This window comes from Rhodamnia argentea, chromosome 9 (assembly GCF_020921035.1).
Source record: "Rhodamnia argentea isolate NSW1041297 chromosome 9, ASM2092103v1, whole genome shotgun sequence".
Classification (NCBI taxonomy): domain Eukaryota; kingdom Viridiplantae; phylum Streptophyta; class Magnoliopsida; order Myrtales; family Myrtaceae; genus Rhodamnia; species Rhodamnia argentea.
In genome coordinates, this window is record NC_063158.1 from 21,040,251 (window position 1) to 21,066,937 (window position 26,687).

General features: G+C 42.2%; 3 protein-coding genes and 1 pseudogene across 3 annotated transcripts; all 4 read left to right on the plus strand.

Annotated features, from left to right (window-relative positions):
- Window positions 1–2,657: 2,657 nt before the first annotated feature.
- On the plus strand, window positions 2,658–4,818 carry LOC125316625 (L-type lectin-domain containing receptor kinase IX.1-like). Its single transcript, XM_048285436.1, has one exon. It carries the CDS (start codon window positions 2,664–2,666, stop codon window positions 4,728–4,730), a length of 2,067 nt encoding a protein of 688 aa, XP_048141393.1. The 5' UTR covers window positions 2,658–2,663; the 3' UTR covers window positions 4,731–4,818.
- A 5,256-nt stretch (window positions 4,819–10,074) lies between these two features.
- LOC125316626 (L-type lectin-domain containing receptor kinase IX.1-like) lies at window positions 10,075–24,499 on the plus strand. The gene is made up of 2 exons (XM_048285437.1): window positions 10,075–10,122; window positions 22,483–24,499. The coding sequence occupies exon 2, from the start codon at window positions 22,491–22,493 to the stop codon at window positions 24,435–24,437; it is 1,947 nt and encodes a 648-aa protein (XP_048141394.1). The 5' UTR covers window positions 10,075–10,122; window positions 22,483–22,490; the 3' UTR covers window positions 24,438–24,499.
- LOC125316469 (L-type lectin-domain containing receptor kinase IX.1-like) lies at window positions 10,131–12,302 on the plus strand. The gene is made up of 2 exons (XM_048284806.1): window positions 10,131–11,088; window positions 11,179–12,302. Exons 1-2 carry the CDS (start codon window positions 10,131–10,133, stop codon window positions 12,300–12,302), a joined length of 2,082 nt encoding a protein of 693 aa, XP_048140763.1.
- LOC125316470 lies at window positions 18,286–20,417 on the plus strand (annotated as a pseudogene).
- Window positions 24,500–26,687: the final 2,188 nt, after the last annotated feature.

A 26,687-nucleotide genomic window follows, 5' to 3' on the forward strand; every position in this document is an offset into this window, starting at 1 on the left:
ACTCTCGGATAAGGGAGGAGTTCTTTTTTCTTACCAAGCTGAAAATAGAACCGTCATGTCTGAATTTTTTTTCTTTTCTCAAGTATCAGCAAGAAGTCTAGTGTTCAAACGAGCTGTAAGTCGTCTCTTTTCAAAAGAGAGAGACGTGGCATTACCTATGCGGCTACATTTGAACATGGTTGAGATTCTTCAATCATAGCATGATATCGTCCGACGTGGAATTATGGAATAAACACAACTGACGATTAACAGCACTTGTCCAAATTTAATGAAATTTAAGTTCCATTTTATTTCGTGAAAAAATGAATGATTCAGAATTTTTTTTTTCTGAAATTGATTGCTCATATCACTCGAAATAATTAGTCGATAAACAATATTTTCATATCGAAAATAATTTATGTCATAATATTTCTGTAAATGATGAAAATATCTTCCTGTTCATTCATTCATTTTTGGAAGTAATACAAGCGAACATTTTTGCAAAAGCATATTTCAAAACTACCTATTTTTTGCAAAACAAACACACTCTTAATGCAACTGAAAGGAAATTCTGTTTAGATACTTGAATTTACTCGATGGAAAAAGCTTGTGGTATAATTGTTCTCCTCCGAAGTCACTCAGGAGGTCCTCATCTTCTGCTGTTGAGATGCTGCTGCTGGCTCTTCCGACAGTTGCCCCTCCGTGTGGTGCTTTTTGGTCTCCCTGCTATGCCCAGCTCCGCTTATTTTTTGGCTATGCTGGTTGCCTGTCTACCTTCTGCCTTTTGCTTGGCTTTTGTTCTATTTCTACTTACCTTTGGCGCCTACCTGTATTCGCATTTTTTTAGTTGTATCTTGCGACCGGTTCACCGTTGAACTTCCTATGTCACACTTTGTGCCATATTGAGTTCATGGTTTTTGTGTCCGGTTTCTTTTGTACCTAACACTTTGGAAGATCAATACATACTTAACTTTCCAAAAAAAAAAAAAAAAAACTTGTGGTATAACTAGTCGTAAAACTTACAAAATAAAATATAGGTGTTCGGGTCTTAAAGAACTGCATGAATTAAAGAAATGGGGGGAAAACTTGTGTTATACAAGAAAGCAGTGAGGCAAAATGATTCATTCGTATTTAATGTTTAATGTAGTGCTTCAATTAACTCAAGTTTAATCACTAGGGTTTTGCTCTAGTGGCCACTCTTCTCACTTGGAAAGGGGGAGGTGGAGGGTTCGAATCCCCACTTTCGGGGGGAGTGGGGATGGGGACGCATGAGGAAGGAATAGAGCTGTGCTTGTAAAATAGAGTAGAATATGATCGGACAAAAAAATAAAAAAATAAAACTCAAGTTTAGGAACAACGTTGAATATTTTTAGACAATCTAGAGATTAAATCGAACATGTACCAAACGTCGGAGGCCACATTGAACAAATTAAAAGTTCAGATTCAATATTGCATATTGGACTAAAAAAATTTAGAGATCACATTGAACAAATTCAAAGTTCAAAAATCGCATTGCATATTTGGCTAAAGTTCACGATCATTAATTTCATTTAACCTAATTTGTTTGATCATTCCCTACTGATAGCGCAATAAAAAAAATCTATTGAAGGTCAAAGGTCAAATATGTGGCTCAGGCGCTGATGGTCAATTGGTGTTTTTGACCGAATAACGAAAGCACAACATTCGACCACAAAAAAGGGCAAAAAAAAAAAAAAAGAAAGGCGAAAGCGTAACATTGACAAAGTCTCCTCAACCCAACCTTCCGTCATTTTCTTTGCGTTCATATGCAAGTCCCTCCATACGCAGGCGATGACATCGGTACACCAAATTATGTGGCTTAACCTAAACATCATTGAAATCGCGATTAGGTGATTAAAAATCGATTGAATACCAAATATAGGTCATGTGTAGATGGCCAATATATGGCCGAGTCGCCCGATGGTCAATTGTTGTTTTTTGACGAGGTCTCCTAAACCCTTCAGATTCCAGAAAAGCAAAAACAGAAGGGCTAGTGTTTAAGGCTTCCTTTGCTTTAGAAAAAGAACGATTTGAAAAATATTTTCCTCAAAATAATCTCCTATGTTCGCTCGAAAGAATCAGCGTATGAGAAGCATTTTCATAAAAGGCAATAATTTATATCGCGATATTTTCGTGGACGATGGACGAGCGATAACTTTCAGGAAAACATTTTCTAAATTACTTATTTTTCGCGAAACAAAATGTTCCCTGAAAGTAAAGACTAACTTGCGTGATGACCAACAAAGGAAACCTAGGTTTTCCATGGGATTGGTTTCTCTCGTGGCGGTTTACGCGTGCGATCAACCCTTCACGACGCAATTTTAATTAATTAATTAATTAATTAATCCGGAAGTGTTCCCTAAGATATTTGATAACGCGACCCTTTTAGATTGTACTAATTATTGCGTTGAAATTTTTTTTTTCCTAGCACACCGTGTTGTTTTTGTCAATTTTAACTTTTTTTTTCTCCAGCTCCAGAGACTAGTCGTCGGGGAAGCTCGTGTGGATATTTCTCGTTTTCGTTTTCGCTGAACCGTTCCAAGATGGACTGCGAGTTGTTCAAGAAGCAAAAGGCCAAGTCATGTCGGGGGCCGGCCACTCCCCGTTCATTTATATGCGCATGTAACCATGTCAAAGCACCAGAAAAAAGCTGTCCTAAAACGAGGATGGAACTTCACAGCTCAGATTTCCAAAGCTTCAAGGCCGGAGAGCTTCGATCGCTCTTAGTCTTGGTTCTCTCTCTAGCCATCGCCTTCCCGGCTTCCGCGTCGTCTCAGGGCATCGATTTCAGCCTCACGGCTTTCAACGACAGTATCATTAAAGTCGAAGGCAATGCGGGAACTCAGAGCGGCTCCATCAGGGTTACGGACGCCGATCGGGACAAGGCCCTCACCGAGAATGCGGGGTGGGCCACGTACCGCGAGCCAATGTGCCTCTGGGATAAGGCGACGGGGAATGTGGCCGATTTCACCACTCGATTCACCTTCGCCATCAATTCGCTGGGGAAGACGAATTTCGCCGATGGAATGACCTTCTTTCTCGTCCCCGAAGGGTCTCAGCTCCCGAACAACTCGTTGGGAGGCGGCCTGGCTATTATAAATTCAGGCCGCAACCCTTCAAACTCTTCCGATTGGTTTGTAGCGGTCGAGTTCGACACTTTTTACAACGTTGTCCCCTCTGTGGTCGTGGACCCGAATTGTTCGAAGGTTGCACATGTCGGTATAGACTTGAATAATCTCAACTCCTCGAAATATAGCTGTGTGGATTGGTTCCAGGATAAAATCATGAGCGGTGGGTGGATCAACGCTACGATATCGTACAATTCTAGCACGCAGAACTTGAGCGTCGTCATGATGGACGCGAATGCCACAGGTACCAACATAAGTTCTTCCTCCATCTATGATATAGTCAACCTTACAGATTATTTGCCGGAGTGGGTGACTTTCGGTTTCTCGGCTGCCACGGGTACAAGTTTCGAGTTGCACACTATTAAGGCATGGGAATTCAGCTCCAATGTGCAAGTGGCTGGAAAAAAGAGCAAGTTATGGCTATGGGCTACCTTAGGCTCAGGTTCTTTCGTTTTGCTCATTCTTGCTCTAGCCTTTATTTGGTTTCGTCACCGTTCGAAGAGAAAGGGAACTTCCATGAGCGGAGAAGAAGATGATCTGGCAATCGATGAAGAATTCGAGCAGGTGCCAGGGCCCAAGAAATTTTACTACAAGGACTTGGTCGCGGCTACCGACAATTTCGCAATGGAGCGGTTACTTGGGGAAGGAGGCTTTGGGAGAGTGTATGAAGGTTACTTGACCAGCGTGAATGCTCGTGTTGCAATCAAGAAGATCAACCCGGGATCAAGACAAGGGATAAAGGAGTACGCCAGCGAAGTGAAGACCATAAGCCGGCTCCGGCACAGAAACTTAGTCCAACTCATCGGATGGTGCCATGAGAAGAAGGAACTCCTCCTTATCTATGAATACATGTCAAACGGTAGTCTCGATTCTCATCTATTCAAAGAACGAACCTTCCCGCCGTGGGAGAAGCGGTACAAAATCGCGCAAGGCACGGCCTCGGCATTGCTCTACCTTCATGAAGAATGGGAACAGTGTGTCGTGCACCGCGATATAAAGTCCAGCAATATCATGCTCGATTCCGATTTCAATGCTAAATTAGGGGACTTCGGTCTAGCTAGGCTAGTCGACCATGCCAAAGGGTTGCAAACGACGGTGTTGGCCGGAACCATGGGTTACATGGCTCCCGAATGCGTTTACACGGGCAAGGCGAGTAGGGAATCGGACGTCTATAGCTTCGGAGTCGTCCTGTTAGAAATAGCTTGCGGTAGAAAAGTCATCGAACCGGGGGCTGAGGCTGGCCAAGTTCGGCTGGTGGACTGGGTTTGGGAGCAAGATGGGACCGGGAGGATACTCGATGCGGTGGAGTCGAAACTTGGTACCGATTTCGACGAAAAGCAACTGGAGTGCACGATGGTCGTAGGGCTGTGGTGCGCCCATCCGGACCACACCGCCCGTCCTTCCATAAGAGAAGCGTTTAGCGTTCTCAACTTTAACGCTCCGCCGCCCGTTCTCCCACCGAAATTGCCAGTCCCGTTCTCTCAAGCATCAATTGTTTCGTTCCACGCCACCTCGACCAGCGGCACCGAACTGTCCACATTTACGACCTCTTCTGTACAATCCTCTCACTCAGATTCTTCTGCATTGCTCCCAAATACGATATAATCCACTTCATTGGTGTAATCAGTTTGAGTTGTAATTTGTACTTTGAGATTTGATTTTGTATATTATTCACTTCATATAAATTTCTTCATTTGTTCCTCAGTAGTTACTCTTCATGTTTGGACTTCCGTCCGATATCCTGGATCAAGTAAAGGTAGTACATATCTTCTTTGATGGTTTCCTGCTGCACTCTGTTGATGTTAGGATAGGATCCGACTTGCAACCACAACGAAATAGATCGTAAAATCGATAAAGAAAAATCGAGGCACAAAAATTATCCTAGTTCACCCTTGGCCTAATGCTACATCTAGAGGATTTCACTATAATAAATACATCGCACCTCTCTCTTACGTCATTCAATTACAAGTGAAAAAGAACATATATATTGCAGTATCTATTCATGGGCTTAAATCCAAACTATTACTGAAATACAGGATCAAGATAAATATCACGTGAAGTAACTTTGGTATGCCGAGTGGAAGAGGAGGAGCACGGGTTTACAGTCGCTTGGTATGGCAAGTCTCATTAAGATCCAAATGCCGTAATGGATCGGGAATTTCTAAGTTGCGGTATTGTATAGCAGCTACAAATATTAACCGTTGGAATTTCTGTTGGTTTTTTTGTTGGTCAACTGGCTGCCGCATACGACCCGTCGCAACTGAGAGCATGGAAAAATGATTGAGTAACCAAGCTAGAAAAAACAGGTGACTGGTGATTGTTTTTGCCAATAATTTTTCAACACTTACCAGCTCTTTGAGAAACATAATAGCATCCAAAAAAAAAAAAAAATCTTTGCAAGCGGAAAAATAGACACGTCGTGTTTGGATGACATCTTCTTGATAATAGATAACGGGTGTGCTGATTCATGGAGAATTCAAGATTTGTAAAACACTTTCTAAAAGTTGTTTAGTTATATCATTTACAAAAATGAACGAGAAAAATTTTCATCACTTCCGGAAATAGTTTGCCATAAATTGTTGTTGATAATGAAAATATTCTTCATTGACTAATTTTTTCTAGGAGACATAATTAATCATTTTTTTAAGAAAATGTTTTCCAAATCATAAATTTTTCTTGACAATTGTTTTGTAGAAAATGTGACATTTATGAAAAATATTTTTCAGAGACCGGGCCTAGGTTCTCGACTCTCTGGTACCTCGGCTCGGGTCTGTAGAGGCTAGGACCATGTCTCCGTTGCCTAAACCCCGGGTCCATTGAGGCCAAGCCTCGCACCCCAATGCTCGAAATTGGGACCACAATCCAAGGCTAGGTGAATCGAGGCTAGGCTAGGACTTTGGTATTGGTGTGGGTGATCGGGATCCTGAGCATTGGCCCAGCCTCGGTGGACATGAGCCCATGTACCGCGGATTGAGGAGCGGGTGCTGAGGTCCCATGCACTGCCTCAATGGACAGTGCCTAGGCACCAAAGACAGAGGCACCAGTGTTGGGGTTCCAGCACGGCCTTGATGGGCCCAGCTCGAGCGCTGAGGATGAGAGCACAAGCTTTCGGGACCAGAGCGCAGGCCAAGGGGACTCGACCACAGACATGGGACTCCCAAGCTTGGCCTCGATAGACTTGGGCTCGGGAGTTGGTGAACTAGGCACAGGCATCGGGGTCCGGGGCTCGGCCTCGATGGATATGAACACGGGCATAGTCTCCGAGAACCCTGAGCCTAGCCTCAATGTTATGGGGCTTGACGTCTCGGGCATCAACATTCGTGTCCTCAGCCCGGCCTCAATGTACTCGGTCATGACGGTCGGAGTCTTAGGTGTGGCTTTGATGCACCCAGTAGGGAGAAATGGGCAGGTGGATGGAATCCATGGCGAGGGAGAAATGGCCACCGAAGGAGACAAAAATTCGTTACTGGTTTGAGCGGAAACCCTAGTTTATTCTTCTTCTTTTTTGTAGGGGCTTACGTGCACGACGAGGAGAAAATCTTTTGAATGAAAATCTCAGACCTGTCATGGCTTTTGCCCTTCGAGCGAGCTTCATTTTATTTTTCTTCTTGTCCTTTTTTATTTTTTGCCTTTCATTTTTCTCTCTAGAAAAAGAAAGACGAAGATTGTTTGCTTGGCCTCTTTAGAAAATAGGATTTGAAAAGTTGACAGTATAACAGTATAACGGTGCAATCTCAACCACAAGTGTTATAAATGGCAAAAAATATATAGCAATCATGATGGGACCCATCTCTAATCTTTTACCTAGTATTCGATCGTTATATTGTCACATTATCATTCTAGCGGGACGGTTAGAAATTTGTCATTGGGTTGGGTGTGTGCACGCAAATTCTTTGGGTTGGACAAAATGAAAAAAAAAATTATGTAAAATTCATGAAACTCTTATAATCCCGTATCAAGGGCATCGTCGACCCCGTTGTCAATTCCAATAAAACTTGTAGGGTTCGATATACCTTTGAAGATTCTCGAGTTTCTCCAAAATTTAATAACTGAATTGGTATTAATTGAATTAGTGATGCATGATGGGCTTGTGTTTTGAGTGACAACAAGAATGATGATCATCATAGGCAGGCATAAAGGACGCGCCACTGACCAAGTATAAAGATTGGAATGAATGAAGTTTACCACCAAGACCTAAAAGAACACCACCAGCTGAGAATAAATGACTCCAGGATTGATGAAGTTCACCACCACGATTTAAAGGAAAATCACTAGGCAAAGATAAAAGGATTTTTGGGTTCACCACCAAAGAAATTTGGATTAAGCACCGAAATACGAAATTCGTTCACTTGAGGAAAATCTCATGTATATTCAAATGCAAGTTTGGTTGGCGCACAACCGAGATTGCACCTCTTTTTATAGAGGGACTATGCTAAAAAAAATACTATTGATAGTTGATCGGCAACCATGAAAACAACAGTAGTCTTGCGAGTGGACAACTAGTACGTAAAATCGACATCTTCAAGCTTAGACCCATTGAATCACGCTGTGGCTGAAATTTGTTTTTGCTTGCATGAGTAATAATCAAGCGGGGATCAATTGATGAATTCGGAGTTGGGCTCGAGAAATGTTTCGTTGAATGCGATGCTCCTGTAACTGTTGAGTAGTCTTTGAAATGTCTTTAATAGCTCAAGATAGGAATTCCTAAACTCCCCATGACGAAGGAGCTTCACAGCTCAAAGCAAATGATATTGAAACATGGAGAGCTTACGGCATTCCTTTAATTTTCCATTATCTCGTACACATGTTAACATGGGTCATAAACCCAAATTTTTAACAGATATGATAGGCTGATTTGTTGTATGGATTAGCTATATTCAATAAGTGTGAGTGTGTTTAAACATAATATGAGTTTTAGATAGGTCATAAATGAGCTATAAATGTATCATAAATGAGTTTACAACTTACTTACCCGGCAAGCCACCTTTATGACTCTCTCTTCATTTTCTCTCACTCTACCTCTCCCTCGATCTCGCGCTCACGCATTTTGCATTTCATCTCAATTTAGGTATGAGTTTACCTAGATTGGATTAAGTATGATAGTGTTTTATAAATATGGGTAGGGTTGGGTATGTATTGGTTATGAGTTGGGTTGGGCATGAGTCACTATATTTGCATTGCAATAAATGAGTCATAAACAGATTAAATGCAAAAAAAAAAAAAAAAAAAAACAGATTAAATGCGTTTATTTGGGTCGGATTATTTATGACTCAACAAAAATTCGATGTGATCCTGTCATTTGATGGGTCTACAGTCTTGTCTCAGACCATTTCTCTCATTGCTTTAGCATCTTCTGCAGGAATCTTGCTCGTGGACTTTCAACAAAAGTGTCCAACTCGGAGGCGATGCATCCCACATCCTGCATCCAACTCACCAAAATCGATAGAGATTCACTATCGGCGTTGGCCGAGCCTCTTGCCACAAGCCCTTACACCTTTGGGACGAGGCAAGGCAATGTGGCCAATTTCACCGCCCAATTCACCTCATTATTAGCTCTGAAACAGTTTGAAAAATTTTCCCGCTCCCTAAGTCCCGGACAACTCATCGAGAGGCTATTTGGCTCTCGTGAGGGCGAACCGAGAGCCTTCTAACTTACCATGCTTCCGCTTCGGTCCGGAAAGACGCGCTTCCACTCTCTCTTACTTTGTCAACTCGAGAAGCTAGTTTCCGGAGTGGGTAACCTTCAGTTTCTCAGCCATGACCGGGTTGGATTTCGAGCTCCATACTCCCCAGACTCAAGAATTTATCTCTAACTTGCAAGTTTCTTTTCCAACAGTCACAAATCCAAGTAACAAGGTTAGAGGAAAAGAAGAGCAAGTCTTGGCTATGGTCTCTCTTGGGTTTAGGTTCATTTGCGTGATTGGGCTTCGCTTGGTTTCATTTACCTTACAAAGAGAAAAACAAGCTACAACAACACTTGTACAAATATAAGGCAAACTATCTATCAAAAGAAAAACAGCTAAGATTTCATATGGACTTAGATACTTGAATTTACTTAATAAGGAGAATGTAAATTCCCAGCTTAAATATTATGACTTTATAAAGGTCATGCATGCTTTAGAACTGTAGAACACAATAGACAGCTCTAAATGAATTGCATCAAGGAGGGAAATGAGATAGAAAAACAAAGGTTTAGGACTAAATTGATATTAATGCAATAGGTTTAGGACTTTTCTGACACTTTTCCCGCATCAAATATAGAAATGGGGTAGAAAGACCATTTTGTACGACAAAGCAATTCGGCAGAATGATCGGTTGGTATTTAATTCGTTCAATCTATTCCCAAATAATAATCTCACAAGTCCCTCCATATTCTTGCGTCGACGTCTGTGCACCTGATTATCAGCTTAGCTTGAGATGGAAATATCTTAAAAATTGTGGTCAAGTCAACAAAAATATATTTAAAGCAAAACATGGGCCATGTTTAAGACTCTTGCAGTGGCAGTTGCTTTTGACAGCATCACAAAAGCCTAATATTGAACTCTCTGTTGTTGTTCTTTGCATCGTACTACATTACTAGCACAAGCAGTTATCGATCTGACAATCCAAAGTTCGCGGTCATCGTTTAACGCACGGCATAATCAATGACTCGGTATCAATCAGAGCAGTGCTAGACTTTTTAAAACTGATTTACAAGTGAAAAAAAGACGAAGAGAACTTCAATTGGCCGGCAGTCGAAGAACAAGTTCAAACGTAGATTTTGGAACATGCAGAGAAAGAGGTAGAGAGAACAAAAATGGCGGAAGCTATCATCGTCAGCATTGCTGGGAAGATTAATTATTAATTAATCTATTAGCAAGTGCACCGTGTGGACCACTTGTTAATTTCGTCGCTTACATTAAACCGTTACATGGTTGATGGCAAGTTCTTCAGGAACAATGTCAAAGCACCAGCAAGCTGTGCTGATTTCCTGATTTCAAAAGCAATCTAGAAAGCTCAACCAGAATGGAACTTCACAGCTCATATATCGTAAGTTTTAAGATCAGAGGGCTTCAATCCCTCTTAGTCTTGCTTCTCTCTCTACCCAATGCATTCGCCGCTTCGGCGTCGTCTCAGGGCATCAATTTCAGCTTGCGGGCTTTCGATGGCAATAGCATTAAATTCCAAGGCGATGCAGCGGTTTCGAGCGACTTCATCCAACTTACCAAGGCCAATCAAGACCAGAACCTTAATGCGAGTGGGGGGTGGGCCACGTACCGCGAGCCGATGCGCCTTTGGGATAAGGCGACCGGGAACGTGGCGGATTTCACCACCCATTTCACCTTCGTCATCAATTCGCTAGGAAAGCCGATATTTGCTGACGGATTGGCCTTCTTTCTTGTTCCTGAGGGGTCTCAACTCCCGATCAACTCATTCGGAGGTGGCCTGGCTCTTGTAGATCCAGCCCGCGACCCTTCCAACGCTTCCACATGGTTTGTTGCCATCGAGTTCGATACTTTCTACAACATCAACAATAGCACTATCGTTGTGGACCCGAATTGTTCCCAAGGTGCACATGTTGGTATAGACTTGAATAATCTCAATTCCACGGTATATAGGTGCGTCGATTGGTTCAAGGATAAAATCATGAGCGGTGGGCGGATCAACGCTACGATAACGTACAATTCTAGCACCCAGAACTTGAGCGTTCTCATGATAGATGCTGATGCCACGGGTACCAACATAAATTCCTCCGCTATCTATGATATTGTCGACTTGACAAAGTATTTGCCGGAGTGGGTGACTTTCGGTTTCTCGGCTGCCACAGGTGTGTACTTCGAGTTGCACACTATTAGGGCATGGGAACTCAGCTCTAATGTGCAAGTGATGGCTGGAAAAAGGAGCAATTTGCGGCTATTGTCTATTCTCATTTTGCTCATTCTTGTTCCGGCCTTTATTTGGCTTCGTCACTGTTCCAGAGAAAAAAAAGATGATCCAGCGATTCCGGCAATTCCACAAGATGATCCAGCGATTCCAGCAATTCCACAAGATGATCCAGCGATTCCAGCGATCGAAGAAGATTATCCAGCGATTGAACAAGATGATCCAGCGATTGATGAAGAATTTGAGCAGGTGTCGGTGCCTAAGAAATTCTCCTACAAGGATTTGGTTGCAGCGACTAATAACTTTGCAACTGAACGGTTGCTTGGGGAAGGAAGCTTCGGGAGAGTGTACAAAGGTCACTTGACCAGCCCGAATGTTGATGTCGCGATCAAAAAGATTAAGCCCGGGGCGAGTCAAGGGATAAAGGAGTTCACTACCGAAGTAAAGACCATAAGCCTACTCCGGCACAAAAACTTGGTCCAACTCATCGGTTGGTGTCATCAGAAAAAGGAACTCCTCCTAATCTACAAGTTTATGTCTAATGGTAGCCTCGATTCTCATCTATTCAAACAAGGGACCTTCTTGCGGTGGGAGAATCGGTACAAAATCGTGCAAGGCATAGCCTCGGCATTGTTTTACCTCCATGAAGAATGCGAACAATGCGTCGTGCACCGGGATATAAAGTCCAGCAATATCATGCTCGATGATAATTTCAATGCAAAAGTAGGGGACTTTGGTCTGGCTAGGCTAGTTGACCATGCCAAAGAGTTACCAACGACCGTGCTAGCCGGAACCAGGGGCTATTTGGCTCCTGAATACATTTACAATGGCAAGGCGAGTAAGGAATCAGATGTTTATAGCTTCGGGGTCGTGCTATTAGAAATAGCTTGTGGAAGAAACGTCCTCGAGCCAAGGGCCGGGGAAGGCCGAGCATGGCTGGTGGGTTGGGTTTGGGAGCTGTACGGGGCTGGGAGGCTACTTGATGCTGCAGACTCCAAACTTGGTACCGACTTCGACGAACAGCAGCTGGGGTGCTTGATGGTTGTAGGGCTGTGGTGTGCTCATCCGGACCACACCGCCCGTCCTTCCATACAAGAAGCGTTAAACGTTCTTAACTTTACCGCTCCGCCACCCACTCTCCCACCGAAATTGCCGGTCCTTGGACACCAGCCACCTCTATCAGCGTTTGCCACATCATCGTTTTTTTCGTCCCGCGCCGCCTCGACCAGCGGCATCGAGATGTCCACATTTACTACAGCTTCTGTACAATCCTCTCATTCGGCTTCCTCTCCATTGCTCCCAAATGCAGGATGAATTCCTACTTCCGGTATATTTTTCGATGATCAGTTTGCCTTGTAAATTGTACTTCGGAAATTTGATTTCCTGCAATTATGTGTTTCATACAAATTTCTTCATGTGAACCTCGAAGTGACTCTTCACGTTTAAACTTCCATTTGATCACCAGGAATAAGTCTGCTTTAGAGTTTTGGGATTTTTTGTCACCTCATCCCATAGGTGCAAGGGCTGGTGGTACGTGGCTCGGTTGGCGCCTGGTAATGAGATTGTTGTCCGTCGTTGAATGTCCGTAAAACGAGCGATATTCCCTCCGAGGATGCTGAAACAGGAAGAGGAATGGTCTGAAACGAGATAACGAAGAATAATAACTTTTAGAGAAAACTATGATATTTATGTATATCTTGATGAAATTTTTTTCGAGCCTAATTCCCTAAAAAATCATAAACTTTAGGTTTAGTCCACATTATGTCCCGAACTTCTTTTTGTCTTAGAAAAAATCCTAAATTTTAGTTCACTACCAAGACCTAAAAGAAAACCACTAGGCAAGGTTCACCACCAAAGAAATTTGGATTAAGAACCGAAATAAGAAATTCACTTACTTGAGGAAAATCTCGTGCATATTGTGATGCAAGTCTGGTTCGCGTACAAATGGGATGGCACCTCTTTTTATAGAGGGATTCTGGTAAACGAAAAAAAATAACTTTTGGTTGTCGATCGACAACCATGAAATCGACAATAGTCTTGCGAGTCGACAACTAGCATGTATATTCGACATCTTCAAGCTTAGACCCATTGAATCACGGTAGGGTTGAAATTTATTTTTGCTTGCATGAGTAATGATTGAGCGGGGATCAATCAATGAATTCGGAGTTGGGTTTGAGAATTGTTCCGTCGGATGCGATGCTTCCGCAACTGTTTGGTAGTCTTTTAAATGTTTTTTATAACTCAACACAGGAATTCCTAAACTCCTCATGGCGATGGAACTTCACAGCTCAAAGCACATGATATTCAAACATGGAGAGCTTATGGTATTCCTTTAATTTTCTATTGTCCCGTAGACATGTTAAAATGAGTCATAAACCCATTTTCTAAACATGTATGATGGGCTAAAAAAATATTTATATGATGGGCTAAATTGTTGTATGGATTAATTATATTCAATAAATGGATTATAAGTGTGTTTGACCATACGTAGACCTAAGTCACCTCTATGACTTTCTCTTCATTATCTCTTGCCCTTTCTTAATCTCTCGCTCACGTTCGCACTCCACCTCAATCGCTGTATGAGTTTACCTAGATTGGGTTGAATATGGAAGTGTTTTAGGAATATGGATCGGGTCGTGTATGTGTTGAGTATGAGTCGGGTGTCGGGCATGAGTTACTAGATTTACGTTGCCATTTTTTTTTTATCAAAAGATTTACATTGCAATTAATGAGTCATAAAAGAGTTAAATGGGAATATTTGAGTCGAACCATTTATGGCCCAACCTAAACTTGATATGACCCACTTGTTTGATGGGTCTACTATCTTGTCTTAGACCATTTCTCTCATTGTTTCAGCATCTTTGGAAAAATTGTCAAAAAAGTCATAAACCTTTCGTACTTTTGCTAATCAGTTCTAAACATTTTAAGTTTTTCAATTTTGTCCAAAACCTTTTCATCTTTTGCTGATTTGGTCCTATTGGCTGAAAATCGCTGACGTGGACAAATTATAGTAATTTTAAAATAATTTTATAAAATAAATTTTATTTTTCTTAATTTTTTTCTTTTTTTTTTTTTTGGTTCAAGGTTCAAGGCCGGCAATCCCGGTAGCTTAGGGCCGGTGGGGCAATCGGCCTTGCCTAGGGGCCGGTGAAGGGTTGGCGACCCCTGTCGGACCCCGGGCGAGGCCCGTTACCACAAGGCTTCGCGGCCTCTGCCCACCGCGGCTTTGAAGCGAGAAAGTAAAAAAAAAAAAAAAGAGAAAAAAAAAGAAAATTTAATTTTTTTTTATAAAAGTATTAAATTTTTTTAAAAAATTATCCATGCCAAGCACCGTCGGTGCGACGTATGACGGCTGGTGTCCACATTAGCGATTTTCGATGAATGAGACCGAATTAGTAAAAAGTGAAAAGGTTCATGATTGAATCGACAAACTTAAAAGGTTTAGGACTGAATTGATAAAAGTGTGAAAGGTTTATGACATTTTTGATAATTTTTCCCAGCATCTTCCAAAGTCGTGGACTTTCGACAAAAGTGTCCAGCTCGGTGGCGATGCATCCCAAGTCCTGCGTCGAACTCACCAAAAGCAATAGAGATTCACCGTCAGCACTGGCCGAGCCTCTTACCACAAGCCCTTACACCGGTGGGATGATGCGATGGCAATGTGGCCGATTTCACTACTCAATTAACCTCGATATTCATTCAAAACAATTTGAAAAATGCATCGACGGGCTGGCCTTTTTCCCTGCTCCCAATAGATTTCGAGTCCCAGACAACTTGTCGAGAGGCTATTTGACTACGGACCTATTTTTAAATTTGAATCAGCCCGTTTGTGCTCTTTCAAATGTTAAAGGCTTTTAATTCATGATTGTTTAATTAATTAAAGTTCAATTTGAGTTCAAATTTGTGCGAATGAGCTCGCAAGAGCATGAAGAATTCAGCCAACACATGATGCACTCTCTATGGCCGAAAATTTTGAAGAGTTTTGCAAGAATCAGACTCTTGAAATCCTACGGTCGATAGCGAATGCTAGTCCAACTAGGATTTCTAATCCGACGGTCCATAGCAAATCCTATTCCCTTACTCTATAAATCCTACGGTTATTCTTGTGCACTTCGATTCTTACGTTAAATTAGGTTTTCTTCTTTTGACAAAATTTGACACCTTCCCTCCAAAATGGAGGGAGCCCGATCTACGATTTGTTGCATCAAGTGTAAGTCATGTTTACATGGTCGCTTGACATTAGCCCGTGACAACCAGTAGTCTTGCAAGGTCCGCTATTTTTGATAAAATAACAAGCGATAACGACACAAATAGTTCATGAACTTTGACTCAATGTGTAATATAGTTCTCGAACTTTTAATTTGACTAATATAGTTCCTGAACTTTAACCTAATATGTAATGTGGTCCATGAACTTTTAATTTAATCAAATATGGTCCCTGAACTTTTGGAACATGTTCAAATTAGTCCTTGAACTATAAAAAAATGTTCAATGTAGTCATTCTATTAATTCAAGTTCGGGGATAACATTGAACATTTTCTTATTGTTTAGGGACTAAGTTAAACATGTTATAAAAGTTCAGAGGCCACATTGAGCAAATTGAAAATTCGAGGATTACATTACACATTGAGCTAAAGTTTAGAGACCATATTGGTTAAATTAAAAATTCAGGGACCACATTGCACATTGGACCAAATTTCAAACGCTATTTATGTCATTTTCCCAAATAACAAAAGACTAAAATGTAGGGGTGAGAACAGTTTTCAGTTCTTTTTCGGGTAGAACCGAGAACAAGGAATTGAAAATCGGATCCTCCTGTACCGGTTTCAAAAAAACTCAAACCTGTTCAACGGTCCGATTTCACGAAATTTCATAAGAGAAGAAAGATCTCCGCTTGGTATTCTTGGCATCTAGAAAGAGTTAAGGCTCCCCTTTCTCCGGATAGACTGACTTTGGATGCAAAGAAGACTAAGCCTAGCGACTGTCATACCTGGTCCACTCTATTTCAAGAGTGTTAAAGGAAGGGTCCCGACCGACTCAAATGCAATAGTTGCGACCTACTTTGATTCAAAAGAAAGGCTAAGGCTTTGGCAACAACCAACGGCTTTCTATCATAGTTACAAGGGTTTTCGGGAGAAGTGTCAAAAAAATCTTAAACCTATTGTATTAGTGCCAAGTCGGTCCTAAACCTTTTTTTGGTGCCAATTCAGTCTTAAACCTTTTGCATTAGTGTCAATTAAGTCATAAACCTTTTATTGGTGCTAATTTAGTCCCAAACCTTATGTATTATTACCAATTCAATCCTAAATCTTTTATATTTATGCCAATTGAGTTAATTCGGCCAATTTTGATGGAAAATCGCTGACGTAGACATCGATTGTTCTACATGGCACGGCTAGCGCTAACTTGAATTTTTTAAAATACTATTTTGTTATTTTAAATAATTTTTTTTAAGGATTTTTGGATTTTTTTTAATTTTTTTTTGTAAAATTATTTAAAATATAAAAAAATTAAAAAAATATCTACATTAGTGCCAATCGTGTCACGCGAGATAATTGAGTTTCATGCCGGTGATTTCCAATCAAAATTGGCTGAATTGACTTAATTGACATAAATGTAAATTTTTTAGGATTAAATTGACATTATTGTAAAATGTTTAAGACTGAATTGACACTAATAAAATATTGAGGACTTAATTGGCACAAATACAAAAGGTTTAGGACTGAATTGACATCAAAATAAAGTTTAGGACCGAATTGGCATTAATGCAATAGGTTTAGGACTTTTTTGACACTTTTCCCTAGTTACAAGGGTTGGTGTACTGTTGGAACCTGTGCTATTCACCACATGTCCTCAAACCCTGGGTATATAATCCCTCTCTCAGCACAGCCTCTCCTCCTTCACACTCTCAGATTCTCATCTTGATGATGACTAGTAAAAATGTACCCACCATCAGTCTGCTTTTTGGGCACTATGTTGGTCTGTCTTCCAAAATTGTGGTTGCTCATTCTATGCCATATGTTCCCTGTGATGAGTTGTTCTAGGGTGATCGGTTCCCGGTCCGATCCGATTCCCCTCAAGAATCGAGAACCGGACCGGTGGTCTCGATTCTCAATTTTTTGGGACCGGGAACCCGACCATCGGTCCCGGTCGATTCCTTGAAGGTTCCATTGGAGCAAATACATGCAAAAAAAAAAAAAAATGAAATGTACCATTCCTAACATGGAGCACATGATCTTGGTTACTTTCAAAAAATAAAACAGAGTGTAACCGAAAAGACTTTTACATGGGAGAATAAAAAATAGAGAGTGCCGATAGCTTCTCAATTTGATAAAATTTCTTAGACGCACTTGACAAGTAAAGAGAGGGTAACTTTAAAAAAAAAAAAAAAATTTCGATCGGTCCAGTCCGGGTGGTCCGGTCCTAGGATCCTAGAATCGGGAATCGGACCACCGGTCCTGGTCCGGGCCGGGCGGTCCCGATTCGGGTGGTCCGATTTGCTCACCCCTAGGTTGTTCATTAGATTCCCATGTTGAATGCTCGTGAATGGTTTTCTTTGGCAGGTTGGTATTGTTTCTGATTACCATTTGTTAACTTTGGACTCTATATCAGGCAGCACTGAATTTTTCTTTTTTTTTGGGCCTTTGTTAGACATTTTAGGAGAGTCGTCAAAATTCATGAGGTCCTTTTGGCTGTTGGATTTCTGTGTGTTCTCTCCTTTACGTTTAATGTTTTAAATCTGGCAACTTTCTCAAGTTAAAATCCGGTCAGGTTTGATATTACCTTGGTAATTCTTAGTATGTCAACATGTTTGGCGATAATATGAATTGTTTAATCTATGACTTGCTTTCGATAAAAACCCCTTCATGCAACTGATTACCGCAGGTTCGAGGAAAATGCACAAACCAAAGTCTTTGTGAGTTTGCCTCTAGCCGGTTCCCGGGTAGGGCCTTATAACCGGGTAGCTAAAATGTCTTTCCACCTGCAACCATCGGTCGTGCTAAAATGTCTCCCAAACCTAACCTTTTGTCATGTTCTTCTTGTCCAAAGAACCCGTGCTTTTATTTAATTATAGAATATCCTCGAGCGATGATTCTTTTCTTTTTTATACAGTGTTCCTTCTTTTTTTTCCTTTTACTGTCCAAGTCTAGAGACTAGTCGTCGTGGAAGCTCGTGTGGACTCTCTCAGTTTCGTTAGCATTAGACTGTTCGAGATTGATCGCAAAGTTGTTCAAGAACCAAAAACCTCGGTCAAAGCACTAAAAAAGCTGTGCTAAATCTAGGAACCTCAACGGGAATGGAACTTCACAGCTCAGATATCGTAAGTTTCAAGATCAGAGGGCTTCAATCCCTCTTAATCTTGCTTCTCTCTCTAGCCAATGCATTCGCGGCTTCGACATCGTCTCAGGGCATCAATTTCAGCTTCTGGACTTTCGATGGTAATAGCATTAAATTCCAAGGCGATGCAGTGGTTTCAAGCGATATCGTGTTTTCGCAACCACGAAAATCGTGTTTTCGCACTTCCACGAAAATCGTGTCTTCTCAAAGAAGACGAGAAGAAACAACATTTCGTACTTCCACATTTTACGAGTAAGGAGCAATCTCCGTGTAGTTTCCACTGGTGGAACCTTTGGTTAGTCCGCACAATTTATGCTTCTGACTTGACTTTATGTTAATTGGTTGACTTGGACATTTCAATGACAGATGACCCCCAACCGATCTTCACCAACGTATAATCCATGCCTAGACTACTTGGTGGGCGGCAACTATTTTGAAAGCAACTGCTAGAATTATGTTCGCCCCACAAGAAAACAGCCGGTGTCTTGTCACTTTCGATTCAACCTTGTTGGACGGGCGATTCCCCGAAGACCGCTGAAGTCAAGATTCATCGGTTCGGAGAAAGTCTTAAAAGTTGCTAGCTCGCCGTGTCAAAACCGTAGTTGCGAAAACACGATATTGCAACCTTAGGCCAATCATGACCACAACCTTAATGCGAGAGGGGGGTGGGCCACGTACCGCGAGCCGATGCGCCTTTGGGATAAGGCGACCGGTAACGTGGCGGATTTCACCACCCATTTCACCTTCGTCATCAATTCGCAAGGAAAGTTGATATTTGCTGATGGATTGGCCTTCTTTCTTGTTCCTGTGGGTCTCAACTCCCGGTCAACTCATTCGGAGGTGGCCTGGCTCTTGTAGATCCAGACCGAGACCCTTCTAAACTCTTCCACATGGTTTGTTGCCATCAAGTTCGATATTTTCTACAATATCAACAATAGCGCTATCGTCGTGGACCTGAATTGTTCACTAGGTGCACATGTTAGCATAGACTTGAATAATCTCAATTCCACGGCATATAGGTGTGTCGATTGGTTCAAGGATAAAATCATGAGTGGCCGGCGGATCAACACTATGATAACGTACAATTCTAGCACCCAGAACTTGAGCATTCTCATGATAGATGCTGATGCCATGAGTACCAACATAAATTCCTCTGCTGTCTATGATTTTGTCGACTTGACAAAGTATTTGCCGGAGTGGGTGACTTTCGGTTTCTCGGCTGCCACAGGTGTGTACTTCGGGTTGCACACTATGAAGGCATGGGAACTCAGCTCTAATGTGCAAGTGATGGCTGGAAAAAAGAGCAAGTTGTGGCTGGGGTGTATCTTAGGTTCAGGTTCTTTCATTTTGCTTGGTCTTGTTCTAGCTTTTATTTGTTTTCGTCCCCGTACTAGAAAAGAAGACGATCCGTTGATTGAAAAAAGATGATCCAGCGACTCGAGCGATTGAAGAAGATGATCCAGCGATTGAAGAAGAACTCAAGCAAGTGTCAGTGCCCAAGAAATTCTCCTACATGGATTTGGTTGCAGCGACTGATAACTTCGCAACCGGACGGTTGCTCGGGGAAGGGGGCTTTAGGAGAGTGTACAAAGGTTACTTGACCAGCGCGAATGCTAATGTCACAATAAAAATTAAAAAATATAAAGCCCGGATCAAATCAAGGGATAAAGGAGTTTGCTTCCGAAGTGAAGACCATAAGCCGGCTCGGGCACAAAAACTTGGTCCAACTCATCGTGTGTTGTCATGAGAGAAAGGAACTCCTCCTTATCTATGAGATCATCCCTAATGGTAGCCTCGATTCTTATCTATTCAAAGAACGGACCTTCTTGCCATGGGAGAATCGGTACAAAATCGCGCAAGGCATAGCATCGGCATTGCTTTACCTCCACGAGGAATGGGAACAATGCGTCGTGCAACGGGAATATAAGGTCTAGCAATATCATGCTCCATTCCGATGATCATTCGATTCAGCACCCCTTTTTCCACATCTCGAAAGTTGAATCTCCCCTTGAACAGATCGTAGTCCGAGCTGCTGGAGATGAACTCTCAGATAAGGGAGGAGTTCTATTTTCTTACGAAGCTGAAAAATAGAACCGTCATGTCTGAATTTTTTCTGAGCAAGAAGTCTAGTGTTCATACGAGCTGTAAGTCGCCTCTTTTCAAAAGAGAGAGACGTGGCATTACCTATGCCGCTACATTTGAACATGGTTGAGGTTCTTCAACCATCGCATGATATCGTCGGACGTGGAATTATGGAATAAACACAACTGACGATTAACAGCACTTGTCCAAATTTAATGAAATTTAAGTTCCATTTTATTTCGTGAAAAAATGAATGATTCGGAATTTTTTTTTTCTGAAATTGATATTTCATATCACTCGAAATAATTAGTCGATAAACAATATTTTCATATCGAAAATAGCAAGTTGTGTCATAATATTTCTGTAAATGATGAAAATATTTTCCTGTTTATTCATTCGTTTTTGGAAGTAATACGAGCGAACTTTTTTGGAAAAGCATCTTTCAAAACTACCTATTTTTCACAAAACAAACACACTCTTAATGCAACCGAAAGGAGATTCTGTTTAGATACTTGAATTTACTCGATGGAAAAAGCTTGTGGTATAACTAGTCGTAAAAATTACAAAATAAAATATAAGTGTTCAGCTCTTAAAGAACTGCATGAATTAAAGAAATGGGGGGAAAACTTATATTATACAAGAAAGCAGTGAGGCAAAATGATTCATTTGTATTTAATGTTTAATGTAGTGCTTTAATTAACTCAAGTTTAATCACTGACATTTTGCCCTAGTGGCCACTCTTTTCATTTGAGAAATGGGAGGTGAGGTGTTCGAATCCCCACATTTGAGGGGGAGTGGGGAGGAGGATGGGGATGGGGACGCATGAGGAGGGAGCAGAGTTGTGCTTGTAAAATAGAGTAGAATATGACTAGACAAAAAAAAAAAACTTAAGTTTATGGACAATATTGAAAATTTTCAGACAATCTAAGGACTAAATTGAACATGTACCAAATGTTAAGGGCCATATTAAACAAACTAAAAGTTCAAATCTAATATTTCATATTGGACTAAAATTTTAGATATCACGTTGAACAAGTTCAAAGTTCAAGGACCGCATTCATGATCATTAATTTCATTTAACCTAATTTGTTTTATCATTCAATAATGATAACGCAATAAAAAAAAATCTATTGAAGGTCAAAGGTCAAGTATGTGGCTCAGGCGCTGATGGTCAATTGGTGTTTTTGACCGAATAACGAAAGCACAACATTCGACCACAAAAGAAAAGAGAAAAAAAAACGAAAGCGTAACATTGACGAAGTTTCCAACCCAACCTTCCGTCATTTTCTTTGCATTCATATGCAAGTCCCTCCATACGCTGTCGATGACATCGGTACACCAAATTATGTGGCTGAACTTAAACATCATTGAATGCCAAATATATGGCCGCTGAGTCGCCCGATGGTCAATTGTTGTTTTTTTGACGAGGTCTCCTAAACCCTTCGGATTCCAAACAAGCGAAAACGGAAGGGCTAGCGTTTAAGGCTTCCTTTGCTTCAGAAAACGAATGATTTGAAAAGGCAATAATTTATGTCCCCATATTTTCGTGGACGATGGACGTGCGATAACTTTCAGGAAAATATTTTCTAAATTACTTAATTTTCGCAAAACAAATTGTTCCCTAAAAGTAAAGACTAACTTGCGTGATGACCAACAAAGGAAACCTAGGTTTTCCATGGGCTTGGTTTCTCTCGTGGTGGTTCATGCGTGCGATCAACCCTTCGCGACGCAATTTTTTTAATTAATTAATTAATTAATCCGGAAGTGTTCCCTGAGATATTTGATAGCACGACCCTTTTAGATTGTACTAATTATTGCGTTGAAAATTATTATTTTTTTCCTAGCACACCGTGTTGTTTTTGTCAATTTTAACTTTTTTTTTTCTCCAGGTCCAGAGACTAGTCGTCGGGGAGGCTCGTGAGTGGACATTTCTTGTTTTCGTTTTCGCTGAACCGTTCCAAGATGGACTGCGAGTTGTTCAAGAACCAAAAGGCTAAGTCATGCGGGGAGCCGGCCACTCCCCGTTCATTTATATGCGCATGTAACCAGTCAAAGCACCAGAAAAGCTGTGCTAAAACGAGGATGGAACTTCACAGCTCAGATTTCCAGAGCTTCAAGGCCGGAGAGCTTCGATCGCTCTTAGTCTTGGTTCTCTCTCTAGCCAACGCCTTCACTGCTTCGGCATCGTCTCAGGGCATCGATTTCAGCCTCACGGCTTTCAACGAGAGTATCATTAAAGTCGAAGGCAACGCGGAAATTCAGAGCGGCTCCATCAGGGTTACGGGGGTCGATCGGGACAAGGCCCCCACCGAGAATGTGGGGTGGGCCACGTACTGCGAGCCGATGCGCCTCTGGGATAAGGCGACGGGGAACGTGGCCGATTTCACTACTCGATTCACCTTCGCCATCAATTCGCTGGGGGAGACGAATTTCGCCGATGGAATGACCTTCTTTCTCGTCCCCAACGGGTCTCACCTCCCGAACAACTCGTCGTTTGGCGCCCTGGCTATTATAGATCCAGGCCGCGACCTTTCAAACTCTTCCGATTGGTTTGTAGCGGTCGAGTTCGACACTTTCCACAACGTCGTCCCCTCTGTGGTCGTAGACCCGAATTGTTCGAAGGTTGCACATGTCGGTATAGACTTGAATAATCTCAACTCCTCGAAATATAGCTGTGTGGATTGGTTCAAGGATAAAATCATGAGCGCTGGGTGGATCAACGCTACGATATCGTACAATTCAAGCACGCAGAACTTGAGCGTCGTCATGACAGACGCCAATGCCATGGGTACCAACATAAATTCCTCCGCCATCTATGATATAGTCAACCTGACAGATTACTTGCCGGAGTGGGTGACTTTCGGTTTCTCGGCTTCCACGGGTACAATTTTCGAGTTGCACACTATTGAGGCATGGGAATTCAGCTCCAATGTGCAAGTGGCTGGAAAAAAGAGCAAGTTATGGCTATGGGCCACCTTAGGCTCAGGTTCTTTCGTTTTGCTCATTCTTGCTCTAGCCTTTATTTGGTTTCGTCACCGTTCGAAGAGAAAGGGAACTTCCTTGAGCGGAGAAGAACATGATCTGGCAATCGATGAAGAATTCGAGCAGGTGCCAGGGCCCAAGAAATTCTACTACAAGGACTTGGTCGCGGCTACCGACAATTTCGCAATTGAACGGTTACTTGGGGAAGGAGGCTTTGGGAGAGTGTATGAAGGTTCCTTGACCAGCGTGAATGCTCGTGTCGCAATCAAGAAGATCAGCCCGGGAGCAAGACAAGGGATAAAGGAGTACGCCAGCGAAGTGAAGACCATAAGCCGGCTCCGGCACAGAAACTTAGTCCAACTCATCGGATGGTGCCATGAGAAGAAGGAACTCCTCCTTATCTATGAATACATGTCAAACGGTAGTCTCGATTCTCATCTATTCAAAGAACGAACCTTCCTGCCGTGGGAGAAGCGGTACAAAATCGCGCAAGGCACGGCCTTGGCCTTGCTCTACCTTCATGAAGAATGGGAACAGTGCGTCGTGCACCGCGATATAAAGGCCAGCAATATCATGCTCGATTCCGATTTCAATGCTAAATTAGGGGACTTCGGTTTGGCTGGGCTAGTCGACCATGCCAAAGGGTTGCAAACGACGGTGTTGGCCGGAACCGTGGGCTATATGGCTCCTGAATATGTTCGCACGGGCAAGGCGAGTAGGGAATCAGACGTCTATAGCTTCGGAGTCGTCCTATTAGAAATAGCTTGCGGTAGAAAAGTCATCGAACTGGGGGCTGAGGATGGCCAAGTTCAGCTGGTGGACTGGGTTTGGGAGCTGTACGGGACCGGGAGGATACTCGATGCGGCGAAGTCGAAACTTGGTACCGACTTCGACGAAAAGCAACTGGAGTGCACGATGGTCGTAGGGCTGTGGTGCGCCCATCCGGACCACACCGCCCGTCCTTCCATAAGAGAAGCGTTTAGCGTTCTCAACTTTAACGCTCCGCCGCCCGTTCTCCCATCGAAATTGCCAGTCCCGTTCTCTTAAGCATCAATTGTTTCGTTCCACGCCACCTCGACCAGCGGCACCGAACTGTCCGCATTTACGACCTCTTCTCGTACAATCCTCTCACTCGGATTCTTCTGCATTGCTCCCAAATACGATATAATCCACTTCATTGGTGTAATCAGTTTGAGTTGTAATTTGTACTTTGAGATTTGATTTTGTATATTATTCACTTCATATAAATTTCTTCTTCATTTGTACCTCAGTATTTACTCTTCATGTTTGGACTTCCGTCTGACATCCAGGATTAAGTAAAGGTAGTGCATATCTTCTTTGATGGTTTCCTGTTGCACTCTGTTGATGTTAGGATAGGATCCGACGCACAACCACAACGAAATAGATCGTAAAAGTGATAAAGAAAAATCGAGGTACAAAAATTATCCTTGTTCACCTTGGCCTATGGCTACATCTAGAGGATTCTACTATAATAAACACATCGCACCTCTCTTTTACGTCATTCAATTACAAGTGAAAAAGAGCATATATACTCGTAGTAGCTATTCATGGGCTTAAATCCAAACTATTACTGAAATACAGGATCAAGATAAATATCACATGAAGTCACTTTGGTATGCCGAGTGGAAGAGGAGGAGCACGGGTTTACAGTCGCTTGGTATGGCAAGTCTCATTAAGATCCAAATGCTATAATGGATCGGGTATTTCTAAGTTACGGTATTGTATAGCAGCTACAAATATTAACCGTTGGAATTTCTGTTGGTTTTTTTGTTGGTCAACTGGTTGCCGCATACGACCCGTCGCAACTGAGAGCATGGAAAAATGATTGAGTAACCAAGTTAGAAAAAACAGGTAACTGGTGATTGTTTTTGCCAATAATTTTTCAACACTTACCAGCTCTTTGAGAAACATAATAGCATCCAAAAAAAATAAAAATAAATCTTTGCAAGTGGAAAAATAGACTCGTCGTGTTTGGATGACATCTTCTTGATAATAGATAACGGGTGTGCTATTTCACGGAGAATTCAAGATTTGTAAAACATTTTCTAAAAGTTGTTTAGTTATATCATTTACAAAAATGAATGAGAAAAATTTTCATCACTTCCGGAAATAGTTTGCCATAAATTGTTGTCGATAATGAAAATATTCTTCGTTGACTAATTTTTTCTAGGAGGCATAACTAATCATTTTTTTAAGAATTTTTTTCCAAATCATAACTTTTTGGTGTCGATTGTTTTGTAGAAAATGTGACATTTATGAAAAATATTTTCCAGAGACTAGGCCTAGGTTCTCGACTCCCCGGCACCTTGGCTCGGGTCTATAGAGGCTAGGTCCATGTCTCCGGTGCCTAAACCCTGCGTCCATTGAGGCCAAGCCTCGCACGCCAATGCTCGAAATTGGGACCACAATCCAAGGCTAGGTCAATCGAGGCAAGGCTAGGACTCTGGTATTGGTGTGGGTGATCGGGATCCCGAGCATTGGCCCGGCCTCGGTGGACATGAGCCCATGTACCGCGGATTGAGGAGCGGGTGCTGAGGTCCCATGCACTGCCTCAATGGACAGTGCCTAGGCACCAAAGACAGAGGCACCAGCGTTGGGGTTCCAGCACGGCCTTGATGGGCCCAGCTCGAGCGTTGAGGATGAGAGCACAAGCTTTCGGGACCGGAGCGCAGGCTAAGGGGACTCGACCACGGACATGGGACTCCCGGGCTTGGCCTCGATAGACTTGGGGCTCGGGAGTTGGTGACCTAAGCACGGGCATCAAGGTCCGGGGCCCGGCCTTGATGGATATGAACACGGGCGTAGGCTTCGAGAACCCCGAGCCTAGCCTCAATGTTTTGGGGCTTGACGTCTCGGGCATCAACATTCGTGTCCTCAGCCCGCCTCAATGTACTCGGTCATGACGGTCGGAGTCTTAGGTGTGGCTTTGATGCACCCAATAGGGACACCGAGGTTCGAACCCGACCCTAACCTCTCTAGTCCAGGGCCCGTTGCCATGAGCCTTGCAACTAGTGTTGGGGGTTCTTGAGGCCAAGCACAGTGGAAATTTTTTCAAGTGTTATAACGAATCATTCTTCCATTTTTTTTTAATTTTGAATTTTTCATGAAAAAAACGTACACTAAGAAAGAGAAAATTTTCCAGCAAGCTTTCAACTTCATTTCGAGAAATTTACTCGTGGGTATTTAAGGCAACTATCTTTCGGCAGAAAAGTAGTGGAAATTTTTTATTCGCTTAGATACTTGAATTACTCACTTGGTTAATCTATCTTACCAATT